Source organism: Opisthocomus hoazin, chromosome 15 (genome assembly GCF_030867145.1).
Source record: "Opisthocomus hoazin isolate bOpiHoa1 chromosome 15, bOpiHoa1.hap1, whole genome shotgun sequence".
Taxonomy (NCBI): Eukaryota; Metazoa; Chordata; class Aves; order Opisthocomiformes; family Opisthocomidae; genus Opisthocomus; species Opisthocomus hoazin.
The window spans coordinates 16531421-16556993 of NC_134428.1; the positions used below are offsets into that span (position 1 = coordinate 16531421).

The 25573-nt window shown below is 44.4% G+C and overlaps 2 protein-coding genes across 2 annotated transcripts; both read right to left on the reverse strand.

Annotated features, from left to right (window-relative positions):
• Nucleotides 1-1302: 1302 nt before the first annotated feature.
• Nucleotides 1303-5783, reverse strand: COQ7 (coenzyme Q7, hydroxylase). The gene is made up of 6 exons (XM_075436606.1): nucleotides 5683-5783; nucleotides 5358-5548; nucleotides 4871-4985; nucleotides 4620-4759; nucleotides 2586-2654; nucleotides 1303-1919 (listed from the first exon to the last, which is right to left on the reverse strand). The coding sequence occupies exons 1-6, from the start codon at nucleotides 5756-5758 to the stop codon at nucleotides 1842-1844; spliced, it is 669 nt and encodes a 222-aa protein (XP_075292721.1). The 5' UTR covers nucleotides 5759-5783; the 3' UTR covers nucleotides 1303-1841.
• Nucleotides 5784-6076: 293 nt separating this feature from the next.
• TMC7 (transmembrane channel like 7) lies at nucleotides 6077-23122 on the reverse strand. Its single transcript, XM_075436605.1, is given in 17 exon segments — nucleotides 6077-7239; nucleotides 7242-7290; nucleotides 9302-9380; nucleotides 10693-10848; nucleotides 11121-11251; nucleotides 12082-12265; nucleotides 12592-12689; nucleotides 13255-13372; nucleotides 14261-14418; nucleotides 15862-16032; nucleotides 17513-17660; nucleotides 18277-18422; nucleotides 18966-19051; nucleotides 19244-19411; nucleotides 19764-19912; nucleotides 22472-22712; nucleotides 22959-23122. Coding segments are annotated over 17 exon segments (2214 nt in total). The 5' UTR covers nucleotides 23011-23122; the 3' UTR covers nucleotides 6077-7159.
• Between the last annotated feature and the right edge of the window lie 2451 nt (nucleotides 23123-25573).

The following is a 25573-nucleotide window of genomic DNA, read 5'->3' on the forward strand; positions in this document are numbered from 1 at the left end:
ATGCCTGGATTTGAGATGCTCCAAGACGCTCCCACAAGTTTGGGCTCCTGCTGGCAACTCCGCGCTTCTTATCCTCCTCTGGTCTCAGAGCAGCTACAAAGTCAGTACACAGCATTTGGCCAGCACAACAGAGCTGGAAACAGCAAAACTTCACCAAATTACTTAACTGGCCTCAGTATAACTCTGTAGTTTTGCCATATAAGGCAAAAGTCAAGACTGTCAATGGTGGCTCCATTCCTTATGACATTAATGGCCAACGCTCACTGTTTTCTTTCTTGATTTCAAATTCTTTCCTTTTCAACTATGCTTATACCCATTACATCCCACATCCATCACTGACCTGTTCAATTGGGTACACCCCATTGTTTGGGCTAAGAAGTACTGACTCCTAATACATTATAGCTTTTAACCAGGAAATAAGATGCAAGAAACTCTGCTCCCTGATCTGTCAAGCTGAGCTATTCTTATTAAGAAAAAAACCCAACCAGACAAAACAAAACCCACAAACCTGTAGAAATTGGAAAACTTGTAAAATTCGGAAAAAAACATTAGTTTATGGCAGTTAAACAAGCTGCATCTCCCCAAAGCTTTAGAAGCATGGATATGTGATTTCTATGTGACCTACAATTTTATTCATTGGGTTTCCCTCCCTCACCACACATAGTCAACAAGTCACGCTTCTCAGCTGTAAAAATGCAAGCCTCTCACAGGGACTTTAACTGCATTCGGAAAGTTATCCTCTTTCCATATTTCCATTATTTCCATAATGACGCAATAGCAATAGAATGGTCAGGATGTTCTTAAGTCATAAAGAACATGAGATGCAATCTCGCATAAAGACCCTTTCATCCCTACCAGTTTAAGACCCTCTAATTCCATCACTGTACTTTTATCATCGTCAATCAGCATTTAACAGAATAGACATGCACAACTTTTGTCTTTTTTATTTCTATGGCCCCATGCCAGGATGCCAGCAGAAAGTGTAGGGAAATTGGCTGAACATGGAGAAATCAAGAGCGTCTCTGTTGAAGAGCCACCGAAGACTAGAAGCAAAGTAAGACAAACTCGAAAGCTCTAACAGAATACTAAGTGCAATTCCACAGATGCTCCAAGTTGGTCTCTCCACCTGCCTTACATCAGGGATCAATTCCTTACACACACACTCAGGACAAAAAAAACCAACCAACCAACCAACCAACCACACAACAAAACAACAACAAAAAACCCAAAGGAATAAAAAGTCTACTTAAATAAAGAATTCAGAATAGAGCCTGCAAAAAAACCAAGCCCCACAAACAAGTCTTCAAATGAGAGTCTTATAATACCAACCTTTATTCAGGACAGACTGAAGAGAAATACTTACTAGTACTTTATTTACTTACCCTGAAAACAGAACTCAAAAATATCCTACTTAGTCAGTATTAACCATTTTAAAATGAGCTGATGAGCTCCAGCTTATTTCAAGTACATAAAAATTTGAAGGCAACAGAGAACATATTTATCATTTTTATGTGTGTGTATACATACACATATTATATATATAAATCATGTATATACATACATATTTTGCTGCCACCTTGTGAAAAGTCTCTGAATAAGGAGGTTTTGTTCAAACAGACCCAATTCTGCCATCTTTATTCATATTTAGCTCAACTGACTTTAATACAGACACTTCAGTATAGATACTTTTTGAACGTGTACTCAATGTGACAAAGGATGGCTGAACCAGATGCTTAGTGAAGAAAATTTCAAAAGCCTGAATACAATAACCATTAGTCTTCCACAACTTCCATATACTTTTATGTCAGAGTTCATTGCCACAAACGTTACGGAAAACATCACTAAATTCTTTCTGATAAAAATATTGCAGCTTTGCATCCAAGTTGTATAGCTGTCTTCAAAATTGAATACGCTGGTGCCTGTAAAAGAAAGAATAAAAGATTAAATACATCTAATGAAGTGTTTTATTTGAACGAGACTGCAGTAAGGAATAGTAACCATTATCTAAAAAAACCAAAACCAAAACAAATCAAAAATACAAACCAAAAAAACCCCACCAAAACCATCTGTATTTGTAGTTCTACCCTAGAGAAAATTAAAGTAAGATTGATCAACTTTGCAGAATGTTTCTATTTCTCCACAAATGTAAGTCAAGAGGAAAAAAAGGAGAGAAGTCACACACTCCTCATCTGGTACTCAAGGGAGCACAGAATTTGTATTTCACACTTCCTAACATGATTGTGTTCATCTACAAGGTGATGCCTCAGGTTTCCAGCTGTATGGATAGCACCTATTAGCCTTATCTTCAAAAATATTTAATCTTAACATAAAATTAAAAACTGTGCAGAGGACACCTCTCACGAAAACACAATCACTTTAACACTTGACATGAGTTCCAGCAGATTCAATTCTGTTCTAGAATCACGAAAGCTGTAATATGCAGTGTTTTCTTATATTAATATTTGGGAAAGAATATCAAGTGCCTTATTTTCCATTTCTCAAATAAAGAACTACTAGCTAAGGAAGATAAGAATATCACATCTACATCCTCACTAACAGTGCCAATTAGTTGACGTTGTACTTACCGCTTCTGCACCGTGCTCAAGCCCAATGTCATGGTGCTCCCGTTCATCGTCCCGAAATTGCTTTATGATCTTTAAAAATAGCAGTTAATTAGTAAGTCTACATTGCAGAGAAATCAAGACAGCTAGTAGACAAAACTATACGCTGTTGACCATTGCATGTACCAGGGCAGGCATCTGGGGCCCAGGTCTCTCAAAAACTTCTCAAAGACCTGAATCTCTAATTCAGCAAGAAGGGAATATTTACAGCATTCCCCAAGCCTCAAGTTCTTTTAATATTCAAAAAAACATACTTAAAAACTAAGCTGCTATTAAATATATCACTATCTTTTTCACTGTTTCAAGAAAACCTATAGTCACAGTAATTCATAACACTAATTAGTTTCACACCTACAAATTATTTAAATTAAAGAATGAAATTAATGTCTCTGCTTTGGCAGGTAATCAGTAAGCGTGTTTCCCTGTAAGCCAACAGGGCTTTTGTCCATTCCAGCACACTCTAAAGAACACTCTAAACATTCTAAAGAACTTTTCTAATTTTTCAACTGGGACGAAAAGGTTTAAAGAGTTTTTTCTTGAGATGCCTGCAGATAACTAGGATTGCTTAATGAAGTGCTCGGTATTTACAGACACCCAAGCACTGTCCCTACCCAACAAGTATGCGTCGCTTTTCATTTCATTGCTAGTGTGACGCTGTGAATAACCATGCTGCTTAGCTTTTTCTCTTTTATTTTGTATCCTCTCAGTTTATAGTCTTTATTTTCAGGGGTAGTATTTCCCTTCTGCATGTCAGTACAACTTACTTCAGACGCTGCTTCTGTAACAACATGACAGGTTTGGAGCAACCAGACTTGGCTACATGTTAAACTCAGCACAAGGGAACATAGTGAGAGTCAGCAACACTGGCAATGAACACGCAGACCCTAAAGCAAGCTCCCACCAATCAGAGCACTAACGAGCTCGACGTGCTGCGTGTGGAAACAGGTCAGAACAGTATTCAAGACTAGAACTTGAGCAGGGTGCCGGTCGGCAGCAGGGTCAGCAGGAGCCAGCCGTGTGCCCTGGCAGCCCAGAGAGCAGACCCCACCCCAGGGTGCATCACACACAGCACCACCAGCCGGCAAGAGAGGGGATCGCCCGGCTGTGCTCAGCGGTGGGGCAGCCTCACCTCCAATACTGTGCACAGGTCTGGGCGCCGCAATTTAAGGATGATGTGAAGGTCCTTGAATGCGACCAGAGGAGGGCAACAAAGCTGGTGAAAGGACTTTGGGCTCATCTAGTTTGGAGAAAAGGAGGCTGAGGGGCAGCCTCATTGCTTTCTACAGCTTCCTGAGGAGGGGACGTGGAGCAGGAGGTGCCGAGCTCTTCTCCCCGGTGTCCAGTGATAGGACGCATGGGGACGGTTCACAGCTGCATCAGGGGAGGTTTAGACTAGACATTAGGAGCATTTCTTTACCACGAGGGTGGTCCAACACTGGAACTGGCTTCCTAGTGAGGGGGTCGAAGCCCTGAGCCTGTCAGTGTTTAAGAGGCATTTGGACAATGCCTTTAAGATGGTGGAACTTTTGGTCAGCCATGAGTTGGTCAGGCAGTTGCAGCAGATGGTCACTGTAGGTCCCTTCCAACTGAAATAGTCTATTCTATTCTAACTATATAATCACATCCAGTATAAGCAAAATGTTACCATGCAATCATATTTTCCCCTTTTGAACCCCCTCTAAACCCTTTCTTTCAATTAAAAGTAATCAAAACAAAAGCATAGTTCTCGCAATCAAAAGGGAAATGCTGAATTACTGAAAGCATGCTGAAGCTAACCCAACAAACATTGTAGTTTTGGTGCTTGATCAATCTAGTGCTGCTGAAGCAAAAAACGTCCTTTTACTTAAGACAAAGTTTCTGTTGACTTCAGCACTCTCAGTAATAGAAGAAAAAGAGATCTACTGTAAATTCTATCAGCATATTATTTTAAAAGACTAAAGTCACGTTAAGATAGCTCAATGAATACATGAAACTACTTTTTAAGGCACAGTTAAATACCTGCAATAGTTCTTTGTACTTTTCTGGATCTTCTTCCATAAGCGTTCTGATCTGGCTGTTGTAGTGATCCGATATACTCTCTTCCACTGCCACTGTGCAAGCCATCGCCCCTTTCTTTCCAAGTAAAGCCGTTCCAGCCCCTGTGATCGTGGTACCAGACACATGCAAACAATGAATTCTGAAGCAATACAAATAATTTACACATCTGAAGACTCCTCAAAGCAACAATAACAGTCGTAACACAAACTCACCTAAAACAAAACCTGCTACATTCCAGAAAGGCAATAAAACAGTAGGTCGAACTCTGTACGCAACCATTAGTTCATTGAACTTTTTCAGGTGGTCTTTTTCTTGATTCCACATTTGCTGCAAAAGAATCAGATCACAGTAAGGTACCAACCCAAAAAAATGAAACATTTCCAAGGAAACCCAAACCAGCTCAGGCCATTCACAGTTTGGCTGCGGAGGTAACGCTACTCCCATCACAAGGAGGAAATGGTGAAGCAGGGCAGATGGGGATAGTTATGAATAAGCAACATAAAAACGTTTGCAAAATAAGAGCCTTTGTGACAACGCTACAGCAACTGTAGCACCGGTAACTCCTTCACCAGCAACCCCACCACTCTTCATGGCCCTACGCGTTTAACCGCGGTCAGAACACGGCGGCAGCTATCGCGCTGCGACAGCTCCACCCGACCCCTGCGACCCAGAGGCAGGGGAACCAGGAACACCGCCGACCTGGATCACCGGCCCCGCGCTCGATCTGCCCAGGACGGCCATCTGCCCCGCGTAGATGCGGTTCGCCCCGTACTCCCCGGCGTGGTCCACCCGGATGACGCGGTCCACGACGGCCTTGCCGTGGCCCGCCGGCGTGCTGCAGATCCCCAGGGTCCCCCGGCGGGCGGCCCGGGGCCAGCTCCCCTGCAGACCTGCCGGAGAGACGAAGCTGAAGCGAAGGCGGGCGAGCGCTGCCACCCGCGGCCCCGGGCGGCCCGAGGCGGGCCCGGGCGGCGGCCCGGCAGGCCGGGCGGCGGGCAGGCGCGGAGGCCGGGCGAGCCCTTACCCGCGGCGCAGCGGGGGGCCCGGCGCTGCCACAGCGAGCGCCTCACGGCCGGAGCCACGGCGGCCGCCACCTCCATCCCGCTGACCCCCGACGCCTCCTGCGGCGCGCCGCCCCGCCGTTACGTCATCACCACGGGCCGCCTCAGCGCCACCGTCCCGCCCTACGGCGGTTCCGATTGGCTCCCCAGCGCCGCCGCGCTGGAGAGCGGAGCTGTCAGTCAGGGCCGGCGTCCCCCGGCTGCCGTGCCAACGGGGGCGGGAGGTGCGGCCTGAGGCGCCGCGAGCTGCGGGCGGAAAAGCTGCGGGTGGGCGGCCCGGCGCGGCACTGGGGCCCGTGGCCGAGCCCCACAGCAAAGGCCCTGTAAAACACAGCGGCCGTTAGATGAAAAAATATAATCATCCATCGTCTGTTAATTTATTTAAAACGCAGACAGAAAACGTTCCAAAACGTGACAGAAAAGAACCAGTCCCTCACACTCGCTAACAGTGCACTACCGGCACACCGCGAGTTACAAACACAGTGCAGTACAGAAAATCCTCAGGCACAATCTCTGCATTAAGGACGAAGTCAGTAGTCTGCGTGGAAACCCCGTTCCCTGCCACTCACACAGCACCAGCGGTTCATTTGGGCGCGAAGAAACACGAATTGAAAGGGTACCGACACCAGTGTCTGAATGCTCCGCTGCCCAGCGCCAGCTTGACTCTCGGATATTCACATTATAGAACAAAGAGAACAGTAGTCAACATGTTTGTACAAGAATAAAACACAAGTAGTAATGCCTTAACACACGTTTAAAGAAAAAAAAAAAAAAAGGCTGCTCCACAGCAGCGAGGCTGGCACCCGAGCACCGGCTTTCCCTGCGCTGGAGACGCGCGGCTCGGGGACCTGATGACGGGTGCTCTCTTCCTGCTCCCAGCATTTATTCACAGCCCTTTGATCTGCTTGTTTTCTCCAAACCATTTTGCTGGGTTATCCAGTGTTCAGCTGCACTTGCTATTTCAGAGCAAAGCAAACACCAAAGTCTCTTCTCTAAAAATACTGAGAAAACGGATTTCACACTCATGCCAGAGCTTCTTCTTCCACGCACCATTTCAAAATACTGATGCGCATCTCTCTTGTGCTTTGGTTTTTAAAGAGCAGTGAGCTGGAAACATGTAAAACCACACCCTTCCCCTCCCTCCAAATTCTTAAAGCATAATTTGTAAAAACAGTACAAAGTTTTAAACAGAGTTTCACTCCTGATCACATTTTACCCACCCCCCTGAAAAAAGGAGGGACTTAAACCCCAACAACCCTGAAACTGTAGCAGCGATAAAGTGTCCTACCATACAATTTTTTTGGATGGGTCTAACACCGCATAAATTAGCTAAATTTCCAGTCTTGGAAACTTTCAGGCCCACTAATACAGTGAAGCCTAAGACCATAAGCATCCATCACATAGACCGGAGGGCCAGGGTGCCAGACAGCTGCTCAGTGTTCAGGTGCTGCAGATGCTTCTGCCCTCATCTAGTGGTTCTGGGAGTTTCAGGAAGTCGAGGTCTTCCGGTTTTAAGGATGCTTCTGAGCTTCTGTTATCTTTCTGATTAGGAACAGCTTGTCACGACTCTCCTGGAGAGACAGCATAAAAAGTACACTCTAGACGAACAGAAGTAGTACAAGCTATCCACAAACAGCTCATTTCTTTATTGGAAATAAATAGGTGCACTCATCACATTGTACTCTAATTAGTGGCTCCCAGCACACTCTCAACTGCCTGAACATTTTTAAGTTTACAATAGTCCTGACTTCATTTACCTCATGTTAGGTCACGTTTATTAACAGTTCTGTGCTAAGCCTAGTAAAAACACCTCACACACCTAAAAACTTCAAACCACGTTTCCCAGAAGCCTAACAACAGTTAGCAAACAAAAATAAAAAGCACGCAGGGATTTTCAAAATTCGTAACTGTCCTGGTTTTGGTCAAAACAGAACTGATTCTCTTTTAGTGAATCATCCGCACAGCTAAGTTCTTCTAAGTAACTGCATTTTTCTGAACCTGGCTGCATATTTTACAGACAGTGTCTGCTCCAAAACTGATAACACCTAATATTTATAGTTATACTGAGCTAACGGTAGGAATGGAAGGCAGAAAAAGGCCCCTGTTTATAATCATTACTATAGCAGCCAAGGTCACTGATAGACCTCATAGGTCCTACAAGTAAGGAGACATAAAGGGTCGTACTTGCAGGGAGGGGTGGGCAGGATAGGTCACCCGACAGTGACCAACGCGGTATTCCATGCCATGCACGTCATACTCAGTTTAAAGTTGGGGGATCACGAGTGGCTCTCTCTCTCCTCATCCATGGCTGGCTTCCAAAGAGGACCCTGCTCACTGTCCTGCCTGCGATCCCAATCCAGATCCCGATCCGTGCATTCCTGAGTCCAGTTCCCAACTACTGCCGAGTCCAGTCCAGGACTTCCTGGTGCCAGCACCCCAGCACCCAACTCCTGGAAACTCAGTATCGGTTTTGTCTATTTTATTTTATTCCTCTTATTATTAATATTATTAGTATTATTTATGCTATTAGTAAAGCTGTTCTAATGTTCTGGAAACTCAGTATCGGTTTTGTCTATTTTATTTTATTCCTCTTATTATTATTAGTATTATTTGTGCTATTAGTAAAGCTGTTCTAATGTTCAGTTTGTACGTCTCTCTCCGTTTCCCTCCTTCTCCCCTCCCGGGGCGGGAGGGTATAACAGCGAGCATCCGCCACTCAGTGCATTGCCACCCTGCTGCAAACGGTGACACCAATGGATTTGGGAACCCTGCAAAAAGCAGTAAGGCTTTTGCTCCTTAATCCCTTACTCTTCAAAAATCTCTTCCCAGCACAATGTTTTTCTAAGGACACATTGTTAAATGCCAGATCAAAAAGCAGCACATACCAAGGAACGGGCTATTTCCTAAGAAAGCGAGCAGTCTCACTAGTGAGGCGAGGTTCTGGCTAGCGCAGATTGACAGCCCACAGTGCACAAACACTGCCAGACACGGCAGAAGCTTTTGACGGCCGCACGTCTGCACTGGCACCGTCATCCAAAGGACCAGTTAGACATGACTTGCTGCACTTTGAGTACCTGCTGGGACCTGCGCTCAGGCATAAAATCACACGTGATGAGGTAGAAAGATAGACCTGGAGGGAAGGGTAGGGTGTTGGGTGCCTGTTTGTGAGAGAGGAGAGTGAAATAGAGGTGGGGGTTGTATAAGACAGTGGAGGGGACAGGAAGCACAAGATTCAGGTTCTTGTTTGGCAGAAAAAAAATATGCAGATGGGTGGATTTAAGCAAGACAACAGATGAGGAACAGGGACACCACTCCTCAGAGGCAAATCTCATGCCATGTGTGTCACCTCATACAACCAGACCTTGCTGCTATTGGAGCTGATACCCAAGAAAAACAACTAGACTGAGAAATACTTTAGTGCTTCAGTTATTTTTCCTGTGTAATTTATAAAACATTCTTCACTGCCTGTCCAAACACCAAGTATCCAGAAGACTATGAAAACTTTTGTTCCTCTGCATGCCTGATTACTGACACAACAAAGAAAACCTCAGGGGTTCAGAAAAGATAGTGGTCAAATCTTACCATAACCAGTTGTTCCCTCAGCTGCTCAACCACTCGTTTGTGTGCTCCAGCCAAGGCAATAAAATAGAACATAATAAGGCTGCAAATAACAAACCAACATTACACATTAGCATCATGCAAAACAGCATTAATCAGAAAAAGGCTGTGATGGACTAGAGAAATTGTCAGTGTGTGCATTTGCTTCAGATGAGCAGCTGCTGGAGGGAAAAAAAAATAAATATCAATGTACAGCTGGGGTAGGTGGGACATAGTTCTGCTCAAAAGCATCTGCTGAGATATCTGTGCTGCCAGCAGGCAGGGGCAGAGTGCTAGAGGACGCAGAGGCAGGGCTGCTTTCAGATGCTACAGGTTGTGTTCTGACAGCTCCCTCTAGACTGCCAGTTCCTGCCCTGCTCTAAGTGTACGTATGGGGGCTTTGCTCCTCAGAAATTAAGTTTAACGAGGTTTCACTGGAGTAACTCTTCTCCCATTGGGGATAGTAACTATAGTAAGCAGCCACAGATCACTATTGCAGCCATTCGTCATAGCGCATATTCCCGACATAATCTGTGACCCAGATTATCCACAGTGCATTAAATGATGAAGAGCAGTAGCAAGAACTAGAATGGCATGAATGCCTATATAAATAATCTATTTTCCTTTCCAAATAAGAAGTGGTAGGGTAGCAGTGCAAGTCATCCTCCATGTCCTACACAGGCTTTATGATAAAGTAAAAAAAGAAAAAAAAAAACCCAAATGAAACAACTTGATATTTCCCATGTATGCAATAACAGGTTCTGTTCAAGAGAACACGTGAACATGTGTTACGGAAGAAAGGGCTGAGTGGAGTCTGAAATAAACTGCATGGTTTCTCAAGTGCAGAAGTTGTAGAAAGTACCAGGTAACAAGGCTCCAAGATCTGAAAACAGTTGGGTTAAACTGAAATCCAAAAAATTCCATTTAAACATAAGGAAAAAAAACTTTTCCTGCAAGAGTGACCAACACTGGAACAGGTTGCCCAGCGAGGTTGTGGAGTCTCCATTTTCAGAGATATTCAAAACTTAACTGGACATTGCTCCTGAGCACCTGCTCTACTTGACTCTACTTTTTTTTTTTTTTAAAGCAAGGTTTGTGGATAGAATATGTGATCACAACACTAACTTGCAGAATGATTCAGAGTCAACACTTTCGAGAAAGCCAAGTGCGGGATATAGGACATGCAAGAGGAAATGGAATAAAGCTAATGAGGGTGAATAAATGGGCAAAGACATAAGAGCTGAGGATTCATACGGGCTTTGATGCTTTTGACTGCAGATGGAAAATCTGGTCTAATAGTTGTTTGGTATCAGTTCGGTAAGGAACGAAATGAACCATGCAGCTCTGTGACTGAATCGGGTCTCCACAGTACTCACCAGATGACCATAAAAAAAGGCACTGCAAAGGCTTCTGATGCTATGCCATAAAGGACCTTCTGCAGACCTGTTGGAAACCCAAGTATTGTATCTGGAACAACTGCCCACGAAGTGTTAAAGTTCCTGAACGGCCCACATGCCTTGGACGAGGGGATACTGTCAAAGAAGCAGAACAGAAAGGAGATGTAACACCAAAATGTAAACGTAAAATAATCCAACACAAGCCCAGTACCTTTTTGCTGATGCAGTAAAAGTGTCCTTTGTCTTTAAAACCGTAATTTTTGTTCATGTGAATCAAGTTACAATTTGATTTATTAATCACTATATAATTTATTCCAATTTATCATTCCAAAGTTGCGTGTCTGTTTTTAGGCAACTGACAACCTTAGAACAAATGCCAACTTCATAGAAGATAAATTGTCACTTACTGTGCTATGCTGATTCCCAAAGGAACAAAAGCCAAGACGAGCCCAATCAACAGCACCACCAAGAAGAAAAAATTGGAACTTGATGCCCTGATAGGCCTAGCTGCAGGTTTACATGTGTGTATCAAACTGATCTGAAGAGGGAAAGTGAGAAAGACTGTTACCAGTACATCTATACACATACATCCAAGGATACTTTCTCCCCCCCAGATGAATTTTCCATCCTCAAACATGCTACCAGCTACCACTTAACCATCCTTCCTTTGATGTACATGGACCCAAAAGGGCTACGACAAGAACGCTTTACATTCTGGTAAAAGTCAACGTCTCCTGTTTTGGGTAAGAATCTGATCCAGAGAGCCTCATACACTTGCACAGAGTCAACTGATGTAGTCCTTTGGTGTACGATCCACTGCACAGCCTTTAGCTTTGTTCTGCCACACCTTCACTGGGTACATCCCCTCTTGTAAGAACTAAAATATCAATAAGAATTTGCTGCACAGAAGGAGATGCGTGGTCACAAAACAAAGCTTCTGATATGCAGAAATTACATCTTGAACATGCAATCCAGCTTGGATTATCCATTTTGCTTCCAAATTTTTAGCAGCTTGGCAAAATCTTGTCAAAGTTCTAAATGCTGTTGCTAGTACTCTCAGCTAGATTATTGCAGAAAAGTGTTATAAACTAGCTTTATTACATAAAAAGATTTTATTTTAAAAATCCAGACAAATAATTGATGAGGTAGTTATTAAAATGATGGTTTTCTTGATTTCAAAGCAAAACCCTACCTTCTCTTAAAAGCAAAAAACCTACAGGAAAAGGAATACCTTTCCCTCATTTCCAGTACACCGCATCCTTGGGTGGTTTTAGGGTTTTTTGTTTGTTTTAAATCAACTGCATACCTATACTGCAAAAACCACAGAGATGTGCTCAATTTCATTTGTTTACCACACGCCTTCATTACCTTTTTAATGTAAAAGATGATGAAGTATTTTATAGTTGCTATTGCAGGGAGAAGTGGCGAAAAGAAGGTTCCAATCCAGCAGATAGTCTGCCCATAAATGATTTCTAGGACATTGTCAGAAATTCGAAATTCCTGCAATCCACACCACTGAACTGGCTTCCAAGAGCAATAAGTAACTAACAACCTAAAACCAAAGAATATTATTAGTTCTAAGCTGAAGTTATAGAGCTTCACTGAATTCTAACACATTTGGAACACATAAATATTTAGCACTCAAGCATTAGCCATCATATCAGAAAAATGTCTGAAGAAAAAAAAAAAAGACTCAAATATAAAAAAAATACACAGTCATCTGAAAAGCAAACAAGAGCTCAAACCACCAGAAATACATTTATGTTTTATTTTAAAACTGGTAATCTGGTTAGAAATATGGAGAATTAATAACAGAAAAAAGAAAATGTGTTTCATACTTCATTTGCAAAAGTATGCTCAAAAGGCAGAGATACTTACTTTCTAGGAAAGTCCACAAAAAGGGTCACAGCGAGAATTATAATAAAATCAAATATCATCAGTTTATACATTTCTTGCCCAACTTCAGATTCCCAGCACTATAAAAACAAGTCAGGAAAACCAAGATTAGGAGTCTAAATAACAAGTGAAAACAAAATCCATCAATCACTAAAGCAACAAACCTCTTGGTCAGTTAACACCATACAGTTCAAATTGTATTAACTCCCATTTCTAAAATATTTAAGTTTTTCAGAGCTTCCATGACAAGCTTTATGTTTATTTGTTTTGGGGGGTTTTGGTTTGGTTTTATTTGTTGTTTTGTTTGGGGTTTTTTTGAGAAAAGACCACTTGTCTTCTTGGAGCAAAAGGCAGTAACACAATTGTGTCCAAAACAGAGCTACCTCAAACAATCCTCACGGTAGTCAGAAAGTCTATGCTAAACCATAATCTGCCATTGGACTATTTGTAATCAGAGTTTTAGATAAACAAAAGATATACATCAGAACTGTACTGGTTTGCACTCAGCAGTAAGAATCGGCACCAGGTACAACATGAAGGCAACCCTAGGTCTGATTCTGAATACCTCTAGACAAGCAAGTCTCATGGAAAACAAATCTCTATTCACAAGTTCAGATGATTAAACACCGAGATAAATCTGCTTACAGGATAGAGTTCGTAATTGTATCCACAGGCCTTACACTCGTCGGTGGCACAGTACGAGATCTGACTCCACAGCGAGAACAAGAGAACACCGATATTGGCCAACCGCACAAAGACACACCTGGAAGAAAGGCAAAACCCAATTCTCAACCTGCCCAAAAAAGAGCCATTCGAACACCTGGCTCAATGTGCACCGGAGTCCATGGAAGGTTGAAAACATAAAAGGGTTGTACAGAGTTTTATTGGAACAACCAGTTAGATAATAAACACATTTCTTCTCCTAATAGTAAGTTAAATGCCTTTTCACCTTCCCTGCTTTAGGCTACAGACCCTTGTTTCTTCTCTCAGTATTGTCCCTAGATCAGTCATTTTAGCTGCAGATCTTGACCCCGCAATGGGCTGCTATTCTCTCACGTACAGTTTGAGAGGCCGGGTGACAACTCTGTGTGCAGCATTTCCCTCTCAGGTGGCTTCAGGCCAAAGCACAGAGGCTTGCCAGAGCTCAGATGCTTCAGCTCAGATCTCACTGCCTTAAGCAGCCAAATGCTAGTTCTTCACGCTCTCACTGAAGTACCTTTTATCCTAAAACTTTTAATTTCTGCCTTGTGAAAAGCCGTGCTTCAGTCGCTGCTGTACACACCCATTTGCTCATTCTAGGACTGCTGCATGCAAAGCGGTGTGAAATCACAGCTCTGCAACAATGACTTCCCTACTGACTATTTGTTCAGGTTGTTGAAGATGTCCAGATCACACAGCTAAATGGGACTGAGAAACTTGGACACTGAAATGACTGCACTGTACTATCATCAAAACAGGAGATTGTTTCCAGATTTAAAATTAGCTTCCAACTAAACATAAGTCAAACAATGCATGCTTGGCTTCCAGTGCCCAGGCCCTCCAGAGCAGAGGCCAACCTCTCTGCTTCTTCATATTTGAATGCTTGTAATACTTCTAACCTACCACGAATAAGTTGTTGGAACATCCAAGGCCATAATAAAAATGTCTTTACCTCATCAGCGTCAGCCTGATTTCAAAGGCTGGTGAATAATCTTCAAAACTGATCAGAAATGAGAAGATTTGAGGAGCAATGAAATTGGCCAACGTAATCACCATGGAAGGCAAATACTGCACTAAGAGATTGGCCTGGAAGTTCGTATTGCCGAGATCCTGTATAAGAAGAGATAAGAGAAAGATAATACTCAGAGAAATGCACCTTCATGCTCTCTCCAGCTACACACCAGCCTCTCCACTCCAGGACTCAGGTAATATCTTTCACTCCGTCTTTATCCTCTACCTACAGTTGGAACTACAAGCCGGAGCAATTCTATCTTCTCTGCAGTTTGCTGCTACACAGCCTTGCTTTCTCCTGCTCCCTTGACCAGTAACTCCCCCCACCTCCAGGAATGAGTATTTTAGCATTTCCCCAAAGCTCCTCTTTGAAGAGGCTCATCTCACCAAGGCTTGTGTCTGACTATGTTGTCTAACTCAGCACTAAGGTTACCAGCTCTTACACCTACGCCAAAGTGCAGATGCTTTTCAAGTTCTTCTCACTGGTGCCAAGCAGCTCCCCAGACTTTCCTACCATCTTAACAAGCTTTTCTACCTACTCATTTTGGGTAAGGTCAAGGTATCAACCCTTACATGTAAAGCCCACAGCAAGCTAAGCTGTTTTTCAAGTTGTTCAGTGTTGTGCTATTCTCTTTCTCTGGCCCCAAACAACACCTCTTACGCAAAGACTTCTTTAGTCCCCATTTCCTGCTGTTGTCTCTGCAATCCTGGCAGTTTACAGAAGTCAAGAGTTAGGTCCACCACGAGCACAACTTTCCCCAAATACAGCCAGTGCCCACCACATCACCAATGAACACAGGGGAGAGAAAAAGCGCGGTCCTCATTCATATCTGGCTAGGTCAACCCTGGGGTGCTACAGAGCAGTCAATTACTGTTGTGAAGCTGTTGAAATTGTTGTCTGCTCTTCTTGTTCTGATTCTGAACCATTCTTCCCATCTGCTTGACCTGCCAGGGTGAACAACCTCACCCAACCTGATTCTTTCCACTACTGACGGAAGAACCTTTTCTTCTGCAAAGCACCGCCTGTTCAAAGTCTTCCTGTTTCCCCCCACAGCTCTAACTCAAGCCACAAAACAGATCATAATCTTTACTCTCCCCTTCCCTTGCCATTCATTTTTGCAGCTGAGCAGTGAACCAGATCAAGAAACTGATCACAACAAGTTTGTTTTAACTAGATCAGTTCCCTGAGCCAGGTCACTGCCCAGACACACAAGCGCTAGTGCTAGCGGATCACAGCGAGGTGAGAACAGTTACATGGGAAGGGCAGTGAGGGCTGATTTTCTTGTCAGCTGCATTAGCTTCAAGGCAGATGACACTGGAGCTTCTGTATCACAGGGAGACATCACTGGGTGTTTTTTGCACATGCTTCTTGATGCTTCTCACTCTCCTCTACTAAAAAAAAATCTAGTTCTGTAGAAAGCATTTTCAGATGCCTTACATGAAAGGTGCTATATTAAGATACTTGACTCTTTCACAATAGTTCCTCTTGCTGTAATCACCAACCCTGACTGAATCTGTCCTGACATCATGTCTGATACTTACATTGGAATTTTCTAGAGAGAAGACAGTTGCTCTGTAAATAGAGTAGAAACATCCCGATAAAACTGCAAGAACAATTATATTTATAAATATTCTCAGAGAGTAGATGCGTAGCTTTTCTTTCACTGTCCTGTCAGCTATTTTTCGCTTCAGTCTTTCTTCCTCCAAGTCTGTCTACAAACAAAAGAAAAAGGATGTGTAGTTTTCTGGTGCAGCATACATCACATGCCACCATGTCTTCTACCTCTGAGACATGCAAATCCAAAGCCTGTTCACAGATGGTCACTCCACCGCCTGCCCAAGCACAGTGAACTGAGAGTGCCTTTTCATTGACACAAACCAGTCCATCCAGGAGTCCAAGCCCCTGTGCGCTCAGTCTCCTCAGGCTGAGTGCCCTGTAGCCAAAGGCAAGTGTCTCGTAATCCTCTTATCTCTGTTGTATCAGTAGCATATGTCCTTGAGGACAGAAAGACAACTTGTCTGTTTGTTGTGAAAGACTGATCTCAGATAGCTTGGTACTAAACTCTGAAATGGGTAAATCAGCCCACTCATCTCCTTTGCAGGTAAGTAATCAGTCCTCACTGCTATGGCTTGAACTTCCTGCTCTTTGGGAAGGAAAATTGGGTGATGGCACAGAGAGAAAGTAGTACAGTCTTGAGCAGCTTGTCATGTAAACTTGATATATTTCACCTTAGCTGATGTCAAAATACAGTATTGCCTGTGAAGGCAATTTAACCTGGGCAAACTCACAGACTACCCAGCTATTTTCCAAGGACTTCTTTCCATCAAACAGTAATATTAAGGGGCAAGTTATTCTAAGGTGTGAGTTCTAGAGGCAGAAGCGTGGTAAGTGAAGGAGGCTTTGGTTACACGATGAAAAAAAAAAGATGACTGTGAACTTTACTAAAGCAGAAACCAACTCACTGTAATTTATGAAACCTGTAATTACTGCTTTGTGGTTTGAAGTGGAAGTATCTTTTCAAAGGTAATTGTTTCACTACACGAATCTCTGCTTCCAGTGTACAGAGAGGAAAAAGAAGGTACTTGTTTCACCAGAAAAGCCTTTCAGACTCTCTTTTCAGAGAGCTTTCTGATTTGGGAAATCTATTAGCTGCCATCAGCACTTTGTACGTGCACGGGTGTCAGAGACATCTAGTGAAAAACTTTCAGCATCTTCTTACTGCAACAATGCTCTCAAATTGTATGAAGAATACTGTCTGAAATTTATTCCTTCCCAAACTACCATCTACCACATTGCGGACTTACAACCCAGAATACTCAAACTGATTCCCAACAGTACAAGGGTTTTCCTTACAGCTGGGATAGCTTTTCCTGTTGGATTATGCAAAAACTAACACAGGAAGCAGGACTGGAGTGTGAGGAAGAGGCAGATAAGACAAGCCGCTAACAGGTTGGCTTCAGTTCCCAGCGGGTGAGGGAAGGGCCATCAAATTCGGTGCCAACCCTTCTCTCATTGCAGCACAATTCTAGCTACCTAGAAAGCACACAAGAGGATGTGGGTAGCCTTGCCCCTAATACAAATTACTTCAATCTTTCTTATCCTTATTCCATTATCTGCAAAATTATACACCACTCTTTGTTAGCCTTCTAAGCTATATGAAACTGTAATTGGAGAAACATGAAAGTTACTCACTTGCAGCTCATATTGCAAGCTGCGATGTTTTAGCCGTGCTGCATTTGGATCTGTAATGCAGAAGTCCCAGCCTGCAAAGACTTTGTTACAGTAACTCTGAAACTGATTCTCATCATGCACCAAGTTCTGCTTAAATCCTTCCACAGACCTAGAAAAAAATGCATCTTTACGTCATTCATGAAAAGACATATTTTATCCATAGAAAATGAAACAAAAAAACACACCTCAAGCAGCCCAGCTCATCAAAGACTGAATGACACACCACCTACACCCCCGCACGAGCAAACAGCCACATTTGCTTTATATCAGCAAGCCTCTGGGAAGCTTTCAATGTGATGTTCTGCAGCACCCAAAGCCAGCTGAAGCCATTACTGGCACAGGTTGCTTCCCTCTGCACTTAGCCACAGCCACACTTTCTCACCTCATCCAGTGTTTCTCTGACACTGCAAAGAGCTGGCTCAGGAAACTGAGATGGCAAAACCCCTCCCCTCACACCCCAAAATAAAATCCTCCAACAACAACTACTGCATGGCTCAAGGTCTTATGTATGCTTACGTATGAAAAAGTAACACTTCAAATTTATTTATTTTTCTTTATTTTGCTGGCTCAGTTTCCCAAAGGCTACTATGGCACTGAATCCTCAAGCAAAACATTCTCCATTTCCATATCAAGCAGTTCTAGAATGCAGCATATTCCCTACAAGCAAGAAAGCAATGTAAACTGCGCCATAGGGAGCAGTAAATAAATTATACCAACAACTTTACCTTTTTATTATCCATAAGAGACTTAATGCAAGGTAGGCAAATGTAGCCAGCAGATATGCTAGTGGCAAGTTGTACCTCAGGACACTGAGCCATGCAGCATCTATTGTGTAATAGCCATAAAGCAAACTTGTCACTTCAAGGAACCCCTGCAAAAACATGAAGTTTAAATAGAATTTGTAACAGTAGCAGCAACTGCCCAGTTAAATCCAACCTGGTATTCAGCAATCATTTTGTAAACTTAAAACTACTATTGGGGCCCCCAGCAAGATACAACAGTCTGTAGCTTCTAAATACTGCCATTTCGTCTACCAAGCTATAATGCAGACACTACATGCTTAAACTCCCTCCCCTCTCCAATCAATGAGCTCTATGACAAGGACACTGAGACCCTACACAGAGCGCACAACAGGCAGCCTGCTCCAGAATATGTAACATTTAGCAGCTGGGGAGGAGAGGCACAGACTGCAGCACGTGGCCAACAAGGCCTGGTGGAAGCTCAGTAAAAGCCCGTTTGAAAACTCCCCTTCTCACACCTCAAGGATAAAGGCTAATTTTACCCCCGTGATGCACATGCCTATTATTTTTCAAAATCTTCAAAGCTTCATTCCCCAAGTAAAATGTTTTCACATTTTACATGATATGCGAGACACAGAAACTTTAGAAAAAAAAAAAAAAATCTAACTACTTACAGTGCCACTCAGCAAATCTTTGAGGTAAGTATAGAAATAAACAAGTCCCTTATTACCACCAGGGTTATAAGCTGTGCAGTGAGGCTCTGTCAAAAGAAAGGCAGGAAAGGTCACTCCAATGGTAATGCCCACTAAACTGCAAGATCAAGTTAATTCAAACACAGCAAGTTCTTACAAACAAAAAAAAAAAAGAATTTCTTTGTCCTGGGAGGTGGAGGAGAAGCTGATGGAAAGGGTGAATCTTACAAACAACAGCAGTACGTAGAGAAGATGTTTACCTGTGTTCTTTGGAGGAATTTTAGCAAAGGTACTGTTGAATATTCCATACGTAGAAATGATGCTGGGAAGGGTAACAAAACTGAACATCAGGATAAAAATTATAAAATTCAGCAGGACCAGAAAGCGCAGGAAGGAGAAGTAGGACTGGATGCCAGTACCAAATTTCCCTGGGAATAAAAGAAACACGTGCCAATAACTAAGACAATAAAATAATTGAAAATAAAAAATGAACAGATTATCATTTCAGTTACATTGAGTTAACCAATGAAACATTACTAAAGCTGGTTTTAACTACTGCAGGCTTTTAGCAATATAATTGAAATAGAAATGAAACCTCTTAATAATTTTCTCTGATATATTTCCTTCTACCCCATCATGGATTTTACATCAGCAATAATACAGGAAGCAGGTAACTTCTTAAACATTTACAGTTATATCTAAAACTTCGCTCACACAGGTAAAACTACCAGTAACAGAAGCAACTTGAAGGAGAAGCAATTGACACAAGGCAGTAAATACCTTCTATGCTGTGAATATCATGTCGCCAAAGCTCCAGGTAAGATGACAACTCCTTGACATCATTGAGGACTTTTTTCAATGATTTACTGCTAGCTCTTTTCCACTGTTTCCATCCAGATAAATATTTTACATCAGCTTGCTGATACTCCCTAAGAATCAAGAAATACAGTTACTGAGCACAAGAAATACTTTTTCACTACATGTAACTGTTCTAGCACAATGGAGCCTGCTTGCAGCCTTCAGAGGGACAGCACAGTGCTCAACTCAGAGCAACACAGGCTAGCTGTCCCCATCTGTTTCTCCAGGTAACTGCAACATCAACTTAATCCGAATGTAGCAGGTTGTCTCACAGAGAACACCTATCTCGCCTGGAAAAAAAACATATAATTGGCAACAGCACAACACAGAAAACATACGTAGCTGAACTTCCCAGTGGGATCTCAGGGAAGTTGCCATTAATGATTTCATATTTACAAATGGCTGAAAGAGAAGATTCTTTCCTCAAAACTTCTTAACAGAGTATCTTCACCAAGAGGCTGCTAAAAAAAGTCTCTAAAAGATTTAGCTTTCCTCTGTTAATGTTATAAATGCAGCTGTTCAACACAGAAAATTATTGTCTTTTTGTAGAAAACTCACATATCAAAATCAAAATGAAATGTCAAAATATGTTGCGGGAAAAAAGTAAAAACAATAGAGATCTATAAAGAGCCTGAAGTATTTCATTTGGATTTTCTAATTTTAACTGTTATATTACATTCCAGTACATCACAAAAAACAAATTGTTATTAAAATTACCCATTTTTAATTACTCCATCTTTACAGCATTTTGAAAAATTTGCTGGGAATTGTCAATTCAATGAATTTGAGAAAGTATTTCTTTGCCAATGTGTGGGGGTGTACTGTTCTAATAACAAGCTGCAAACAAACACCGAGGATGTGCCATAAACTGCCTTCTCACACTATATGAATACATTTGCTTTTAAAAAATTGCTGTGTGGTCAGCAACAGTATAAAGGAGAATTTTGAGTGGCTCAGAGTTTGCATTTTGTGTTTTCTTTTAAGAAACCTGAAAACCAGACAAAACATGCCAGAAACACAGCTTGAAGATTGACTTGTATGCAGCAAATGCTGTTCCAGCCTCCGACGGGCAGCAGTTAAGTGCCCATGAGGACACAGCACTAGAGCAGAAGACAAAGGTTTCAGATTTAAAAGACTTTGCACAGAACCCTAAGTGCATAAGCGACTCACTGCCAAGCCATGCCACTGCCATGCATGCTGTATGTTGACAAAAGTTTCCATATCCCTCTCAGCTGAAAGTAAAAGCTTTCAGGAAAGCTGGATGAAACCCTGTACGCAACAATCAAACAGGCAGTAGATGACGTCACCTTTCAATGCAAATACAGCTACTCTCAAAAGATCTCATTTTGTGGCAACTACAGGCTGCAGCATGTAAAGTTATAAACTGACACTCTGGAGAACTATCTGGCCCGTGTTTGGTACGCATTTTGAATAGCAGCGTGGGCTGCGTAGTCATCTAGGTTACAGAAGTTGAGTGTTCATCTTCCAGAACATTTATATCAAGCATTTTGTGTTGGCAGCTGCTGCACAATACGCACAGATTACTGATCCGTGGAAGTGCCAAACAGCCCCACCAGAATCTCTCAGCACTAAAACGTGTAAACAAGCTCAGGACATTCCAACTCAGTTCCTAACACACACCATGGCTGCAGGACTGCAGTTCGTTTCTCTTGAAGAACTGGGCTTTAGATACCCAACTTCGAATAAAGATTCAATGTCTCAAGCACTTTCCTTTACCACGACCTAGATCTTCTGCTGTTCCTCATGGACAAGCTGTAGGGTTAAACTGAACTCCAGGGTCAGGCTGCAACTCGTTTCCCACTGCTCCTGCAAGCGAGTAACTCTTGTTCTCTGTGGAGCACCAGACATTAACCGTACTTTCACCTCTCTCCTGGTTCATAACTACAACTACAAAGTACCTGATTTAAAGGTGCAGCTGCTCCTTGACATTGTAAAAACACTTGCTGTGTCCTCTGAACGGAGCTTTCAGCCTAGCAGTAAATCATGAGACAAGAGGCAGAGAAACACAGGCAGGGCGAAGCATGCGCCTTGCAGTCCCCTCCCTGCTGGGGGTTACCACCCGCGGGCAGGAGCTGCTCACCGCGCACAGCAAAGAGCAATCCAAAAAGGGATATGGAAAAAGAAAAAAATAAAGAAACGGTCCTGGAAAGCTTCTCCCGCCCTGTCCTGAGCCGCAGCAGAGAGCTCGACGTACTCGGGAAGAGCTGCCGGGAGGACTGGCGAACAGCAGCGCTGGCGTGGGAGGTGCTGGTGACAGATAACCCACAGGGACCTTTCACAGCACAAACCCCCGAGGCACAGAAACCCAAAAGAAGCCAGTGCGAAAGGCGCTTGGCTGCGGCAGGTAATTCCCAGTTTTGACTCATTTCTTCCAGTTCAGCCTGTTCCTCCCCCCAGCCAGCCGCTCCCCGACGCCAGCCCGGAGCCCCCCGCCACGCTCCCGCAGCTGGAGGTGCCCCGGGAGTCACCCGGGCCACGGCCCGCCAAAACCACACGCCGCGGGGCGAATCGGGTACCGACGAACCCAACCCTGCTGCAGCCTCCCACCGCGCTTCTGTTCAACAAAAAGTAACATTAAAAAAATAAAAAAACAACGTGTAAAGAGTGACCTTAATCGCCTCTTCTCCGCGATGCTCAGCGGGTGCTCCCTCGCAGGGCGAGCGGCCAGCTCGCCTCCCGCTCGCTCCGGCCCCCAGGCCTCGGCGCCCCGCAGCCCCGCGGAGCCCCGCCCGGCCGCCCGCCGCTGCTGGCTGCCGCCGCGCCGCCTCCGCGCCGACTGGTAGCTGGGCAGCTCCTGCAGGAAGCCCGCAGGTGCGGCGGCGGCACGCGTCTCCTCAGGAAGACAGAGTTCTGCGGGAGGGAGGGAGGAAGCGCGGGGCTGCGGAGCGGGGCTCGCCACAACATGGCACCCGCCCCGCAGCCCCGTCAGGGCCGCCGGCCGGGACCCCGCAGCGCGAGGCTAAGCGAGGCGGGGGCAGCGCCGCTCGCTCCCTTCCCTCCCCCCTCGGCACCTGCCGGAGCCGCGGCAGCCCGCCCGCCCGCCGGCGGGTGCTCCCTCCCGCTACCTCCCGGTACCTGCCTCCCCCGCGCCCTTACCGCTGTCCAGCCGCCAGCCCGGCGGCTCCGCGGCGGCCCCGAGCCCGCTCATCTCTGAGCAGGGGAAGCCGCAGCCCCGCGTCGGCGCCGCCGTTTCCGGGCGTTACGGAGCCGGCGGAGCTGTGAGGCGGCAGCTGCCGCGGAGCCGGGGCCGCCGGCGGGGCGGGGGCGAGGCCCCACGCTGGGGCCGCCTTCCCTGGGCGCCTCGCCCGCAGGGGGCGCCCGCAGCCGCGGAGCGGGGCCGCGCTCGCCCCTCAGGCCCGGAGCTGCGGGGCTCGGCCGGTTCCCTCGGCTCGGCCCGGCGCGGGGGCGTGGCCTGTGTCGCCCCGCTGCGAGGGCGGCGGCTGAGGCGACGGGCTGGGGCGCGCAGGACCCGCTCCCTACTGCACCGAGGGCCCTGTCTGCAGTCCTGGCCCCCCCTTTGCATCCTTAAACGTGTAGGTTTAAAATAAGGGCTTCAAATGTGGGGGCATCAGTCTTTCTATTCCTCTTGCCCAGGGCTGTCTTTTAAAATACCACTAAGAAACACATCAGGAGGTAAACGCTACTGGCAGACCACCCTCTCCGTTAGAAGGAGGCAAGGCCTGAGCACCTCACGTGCGGGGTGGTGGGGTGGCTCTCACAGATGTTTGGCTTAGAAATGGGGCTTGTTTCACTGTCTTCTGTTACTATTAAATACCCGTGCTGGTGTTGGGTGCTGTGAAAACTGCTTGCAAACTCTCATACTTGGTCAGCTCTGGTTAGGTCGCGGGCCTGAACTCCCTGGCTTGTGCCGAGTGGCTGGATCCAGTGACACGGGGTTCAGTGGAAACCACAGCCTTGCCCTTGGGTGTGAAAAGTGAGTATGAGCTGGAGCAAAGAAAGCCAGATGCTTGGATCTCTCTCCATCTGACAGTGAGGGTGGTTTTTGTGTTAAGTTGCAGTAAACATCCCTGAGAGACTTATTTCCTGGAATAATTCTTGCCTTTACTGTGAAGATAACAGCATGTGTGACGAAAATGAAAACTCCGGTAGTTTCAACAGCATTACATGGGGGGGGGGGGAAGCATTTCTAGTGTTTCTTACTATATTCTACTGGTAGTTAAATCAATAACCAGACTTTTCTGAATATTCCTCATCCCCTTCCTGAAGTACTTTTAAAAATAAGTCATTGTTAGGTTTCAGGACACTGAATCAGACATAAATGAGCACATTTTTTATCTCACCTGTGTGCCATCAGGTCAGGTATGTGATTTTCGACTTGCTTTATTAGCAAGAATAATCGGTTTTCATAATAAAACCATAAAAAGTTACTGATAAAAATGTAAGTTCTCAAAGTACTTTAGATGTACGTGTTTATGATCAGTAAGTTGATGTATTACTGGCAGAGGAGGTAGACATACCTTAAGGGTAATTGTTATGAGATCCAGAGACGTGGAATTAAAGCACAGGAACTTCCTTATTACACTGAACTACATAAAAAGAAAAACAACAAACCACCAAACAAAACAGAGCACTTTGTAGGTGTTCTTGCCCTCATGCTGGTAGATTGGTCTAGAATATAGCTAATATGTTTTTTAGCTCTTTTCCCATGAGAGTAAGCTATAACTTGCCCTCATCCTTCAGCAGGTTGCTCTGGAGGCTAGTACAAGAGGGCAGGAATTCAAGCGTATTGCTTTTTCCCCTTCTCCTTTTCACAGATCTCCAGGATGATGTGTCCCAGGTGGGATTTTTTGTATAGCAGAGGCTGATGCTATGTGACTGTCTGCTGCCCTCCCGAGGGGCTGGGCTGTGCTTCAGCTTAAGAGCAAGCAGGATCAGCCTGTTTAACAGAGCTGGACACCTCAGGGAAGCCATTTACACACATAGTTTTGATTCTTTGGTTGAGCATCACATTTTGTGGGCTTCAAATGAACAACTTCCAGTTGATCATTCTTGAACATTCAGAAGATGGAAATTGAAATCTGTTGGTAGCATGCCTGAAAAATCATTTAGTATTGTTCAGCATTCGCACTAAGTGTGCGATTCATATGCCAGATATGAATGTGTATTGCACCACCAGAGCCTAAGTAGCCACTTTTATTGGTCCCTTGAAGCCGACCAAGCGTGGGCTGTCTTTGTGTTTGGCTGTGAACATAGAGCATGGCCAGTTCTGCCTTAAATAGGAATACTTATGGTGTAAGACTTCCCTGGGGGTGTCATCCGGGGTGTCAGTTTTGCTTTTAAATTATGTTCCTTTTCTTACCACTAAAAATACAAAGAAAGGTAATACACTTGCTGATGAATTAGACTCTTTCCGAAACTCTGTGTGCTACAAAAGTATGGGGTTCATGACCCTGTGAGAAAAAATTTAAATAAAGATTGGAGGAATTGAAACAATAGTGACTTCCCCAGGAATTCTGTGAGACCGTTCTCTATTCTCTCTTTTTTTCAGCTGAGAAAGCTTTTTAGAGACTTGGAAATCTTTCAATGACTTTTTATGGATCACAGCAATCCCTAGTGGGAGAACAGGAAGACAGGCATGCTGAGGAGGAGAGAAAGGATGATTCTACCGGAGCCCGAGAGTCACAGGCAGGGAGTGCAGTAGGTTCCTCTCATGCACTGTTTGTCCAATGTACCTTATTTGCAAAAGCAGC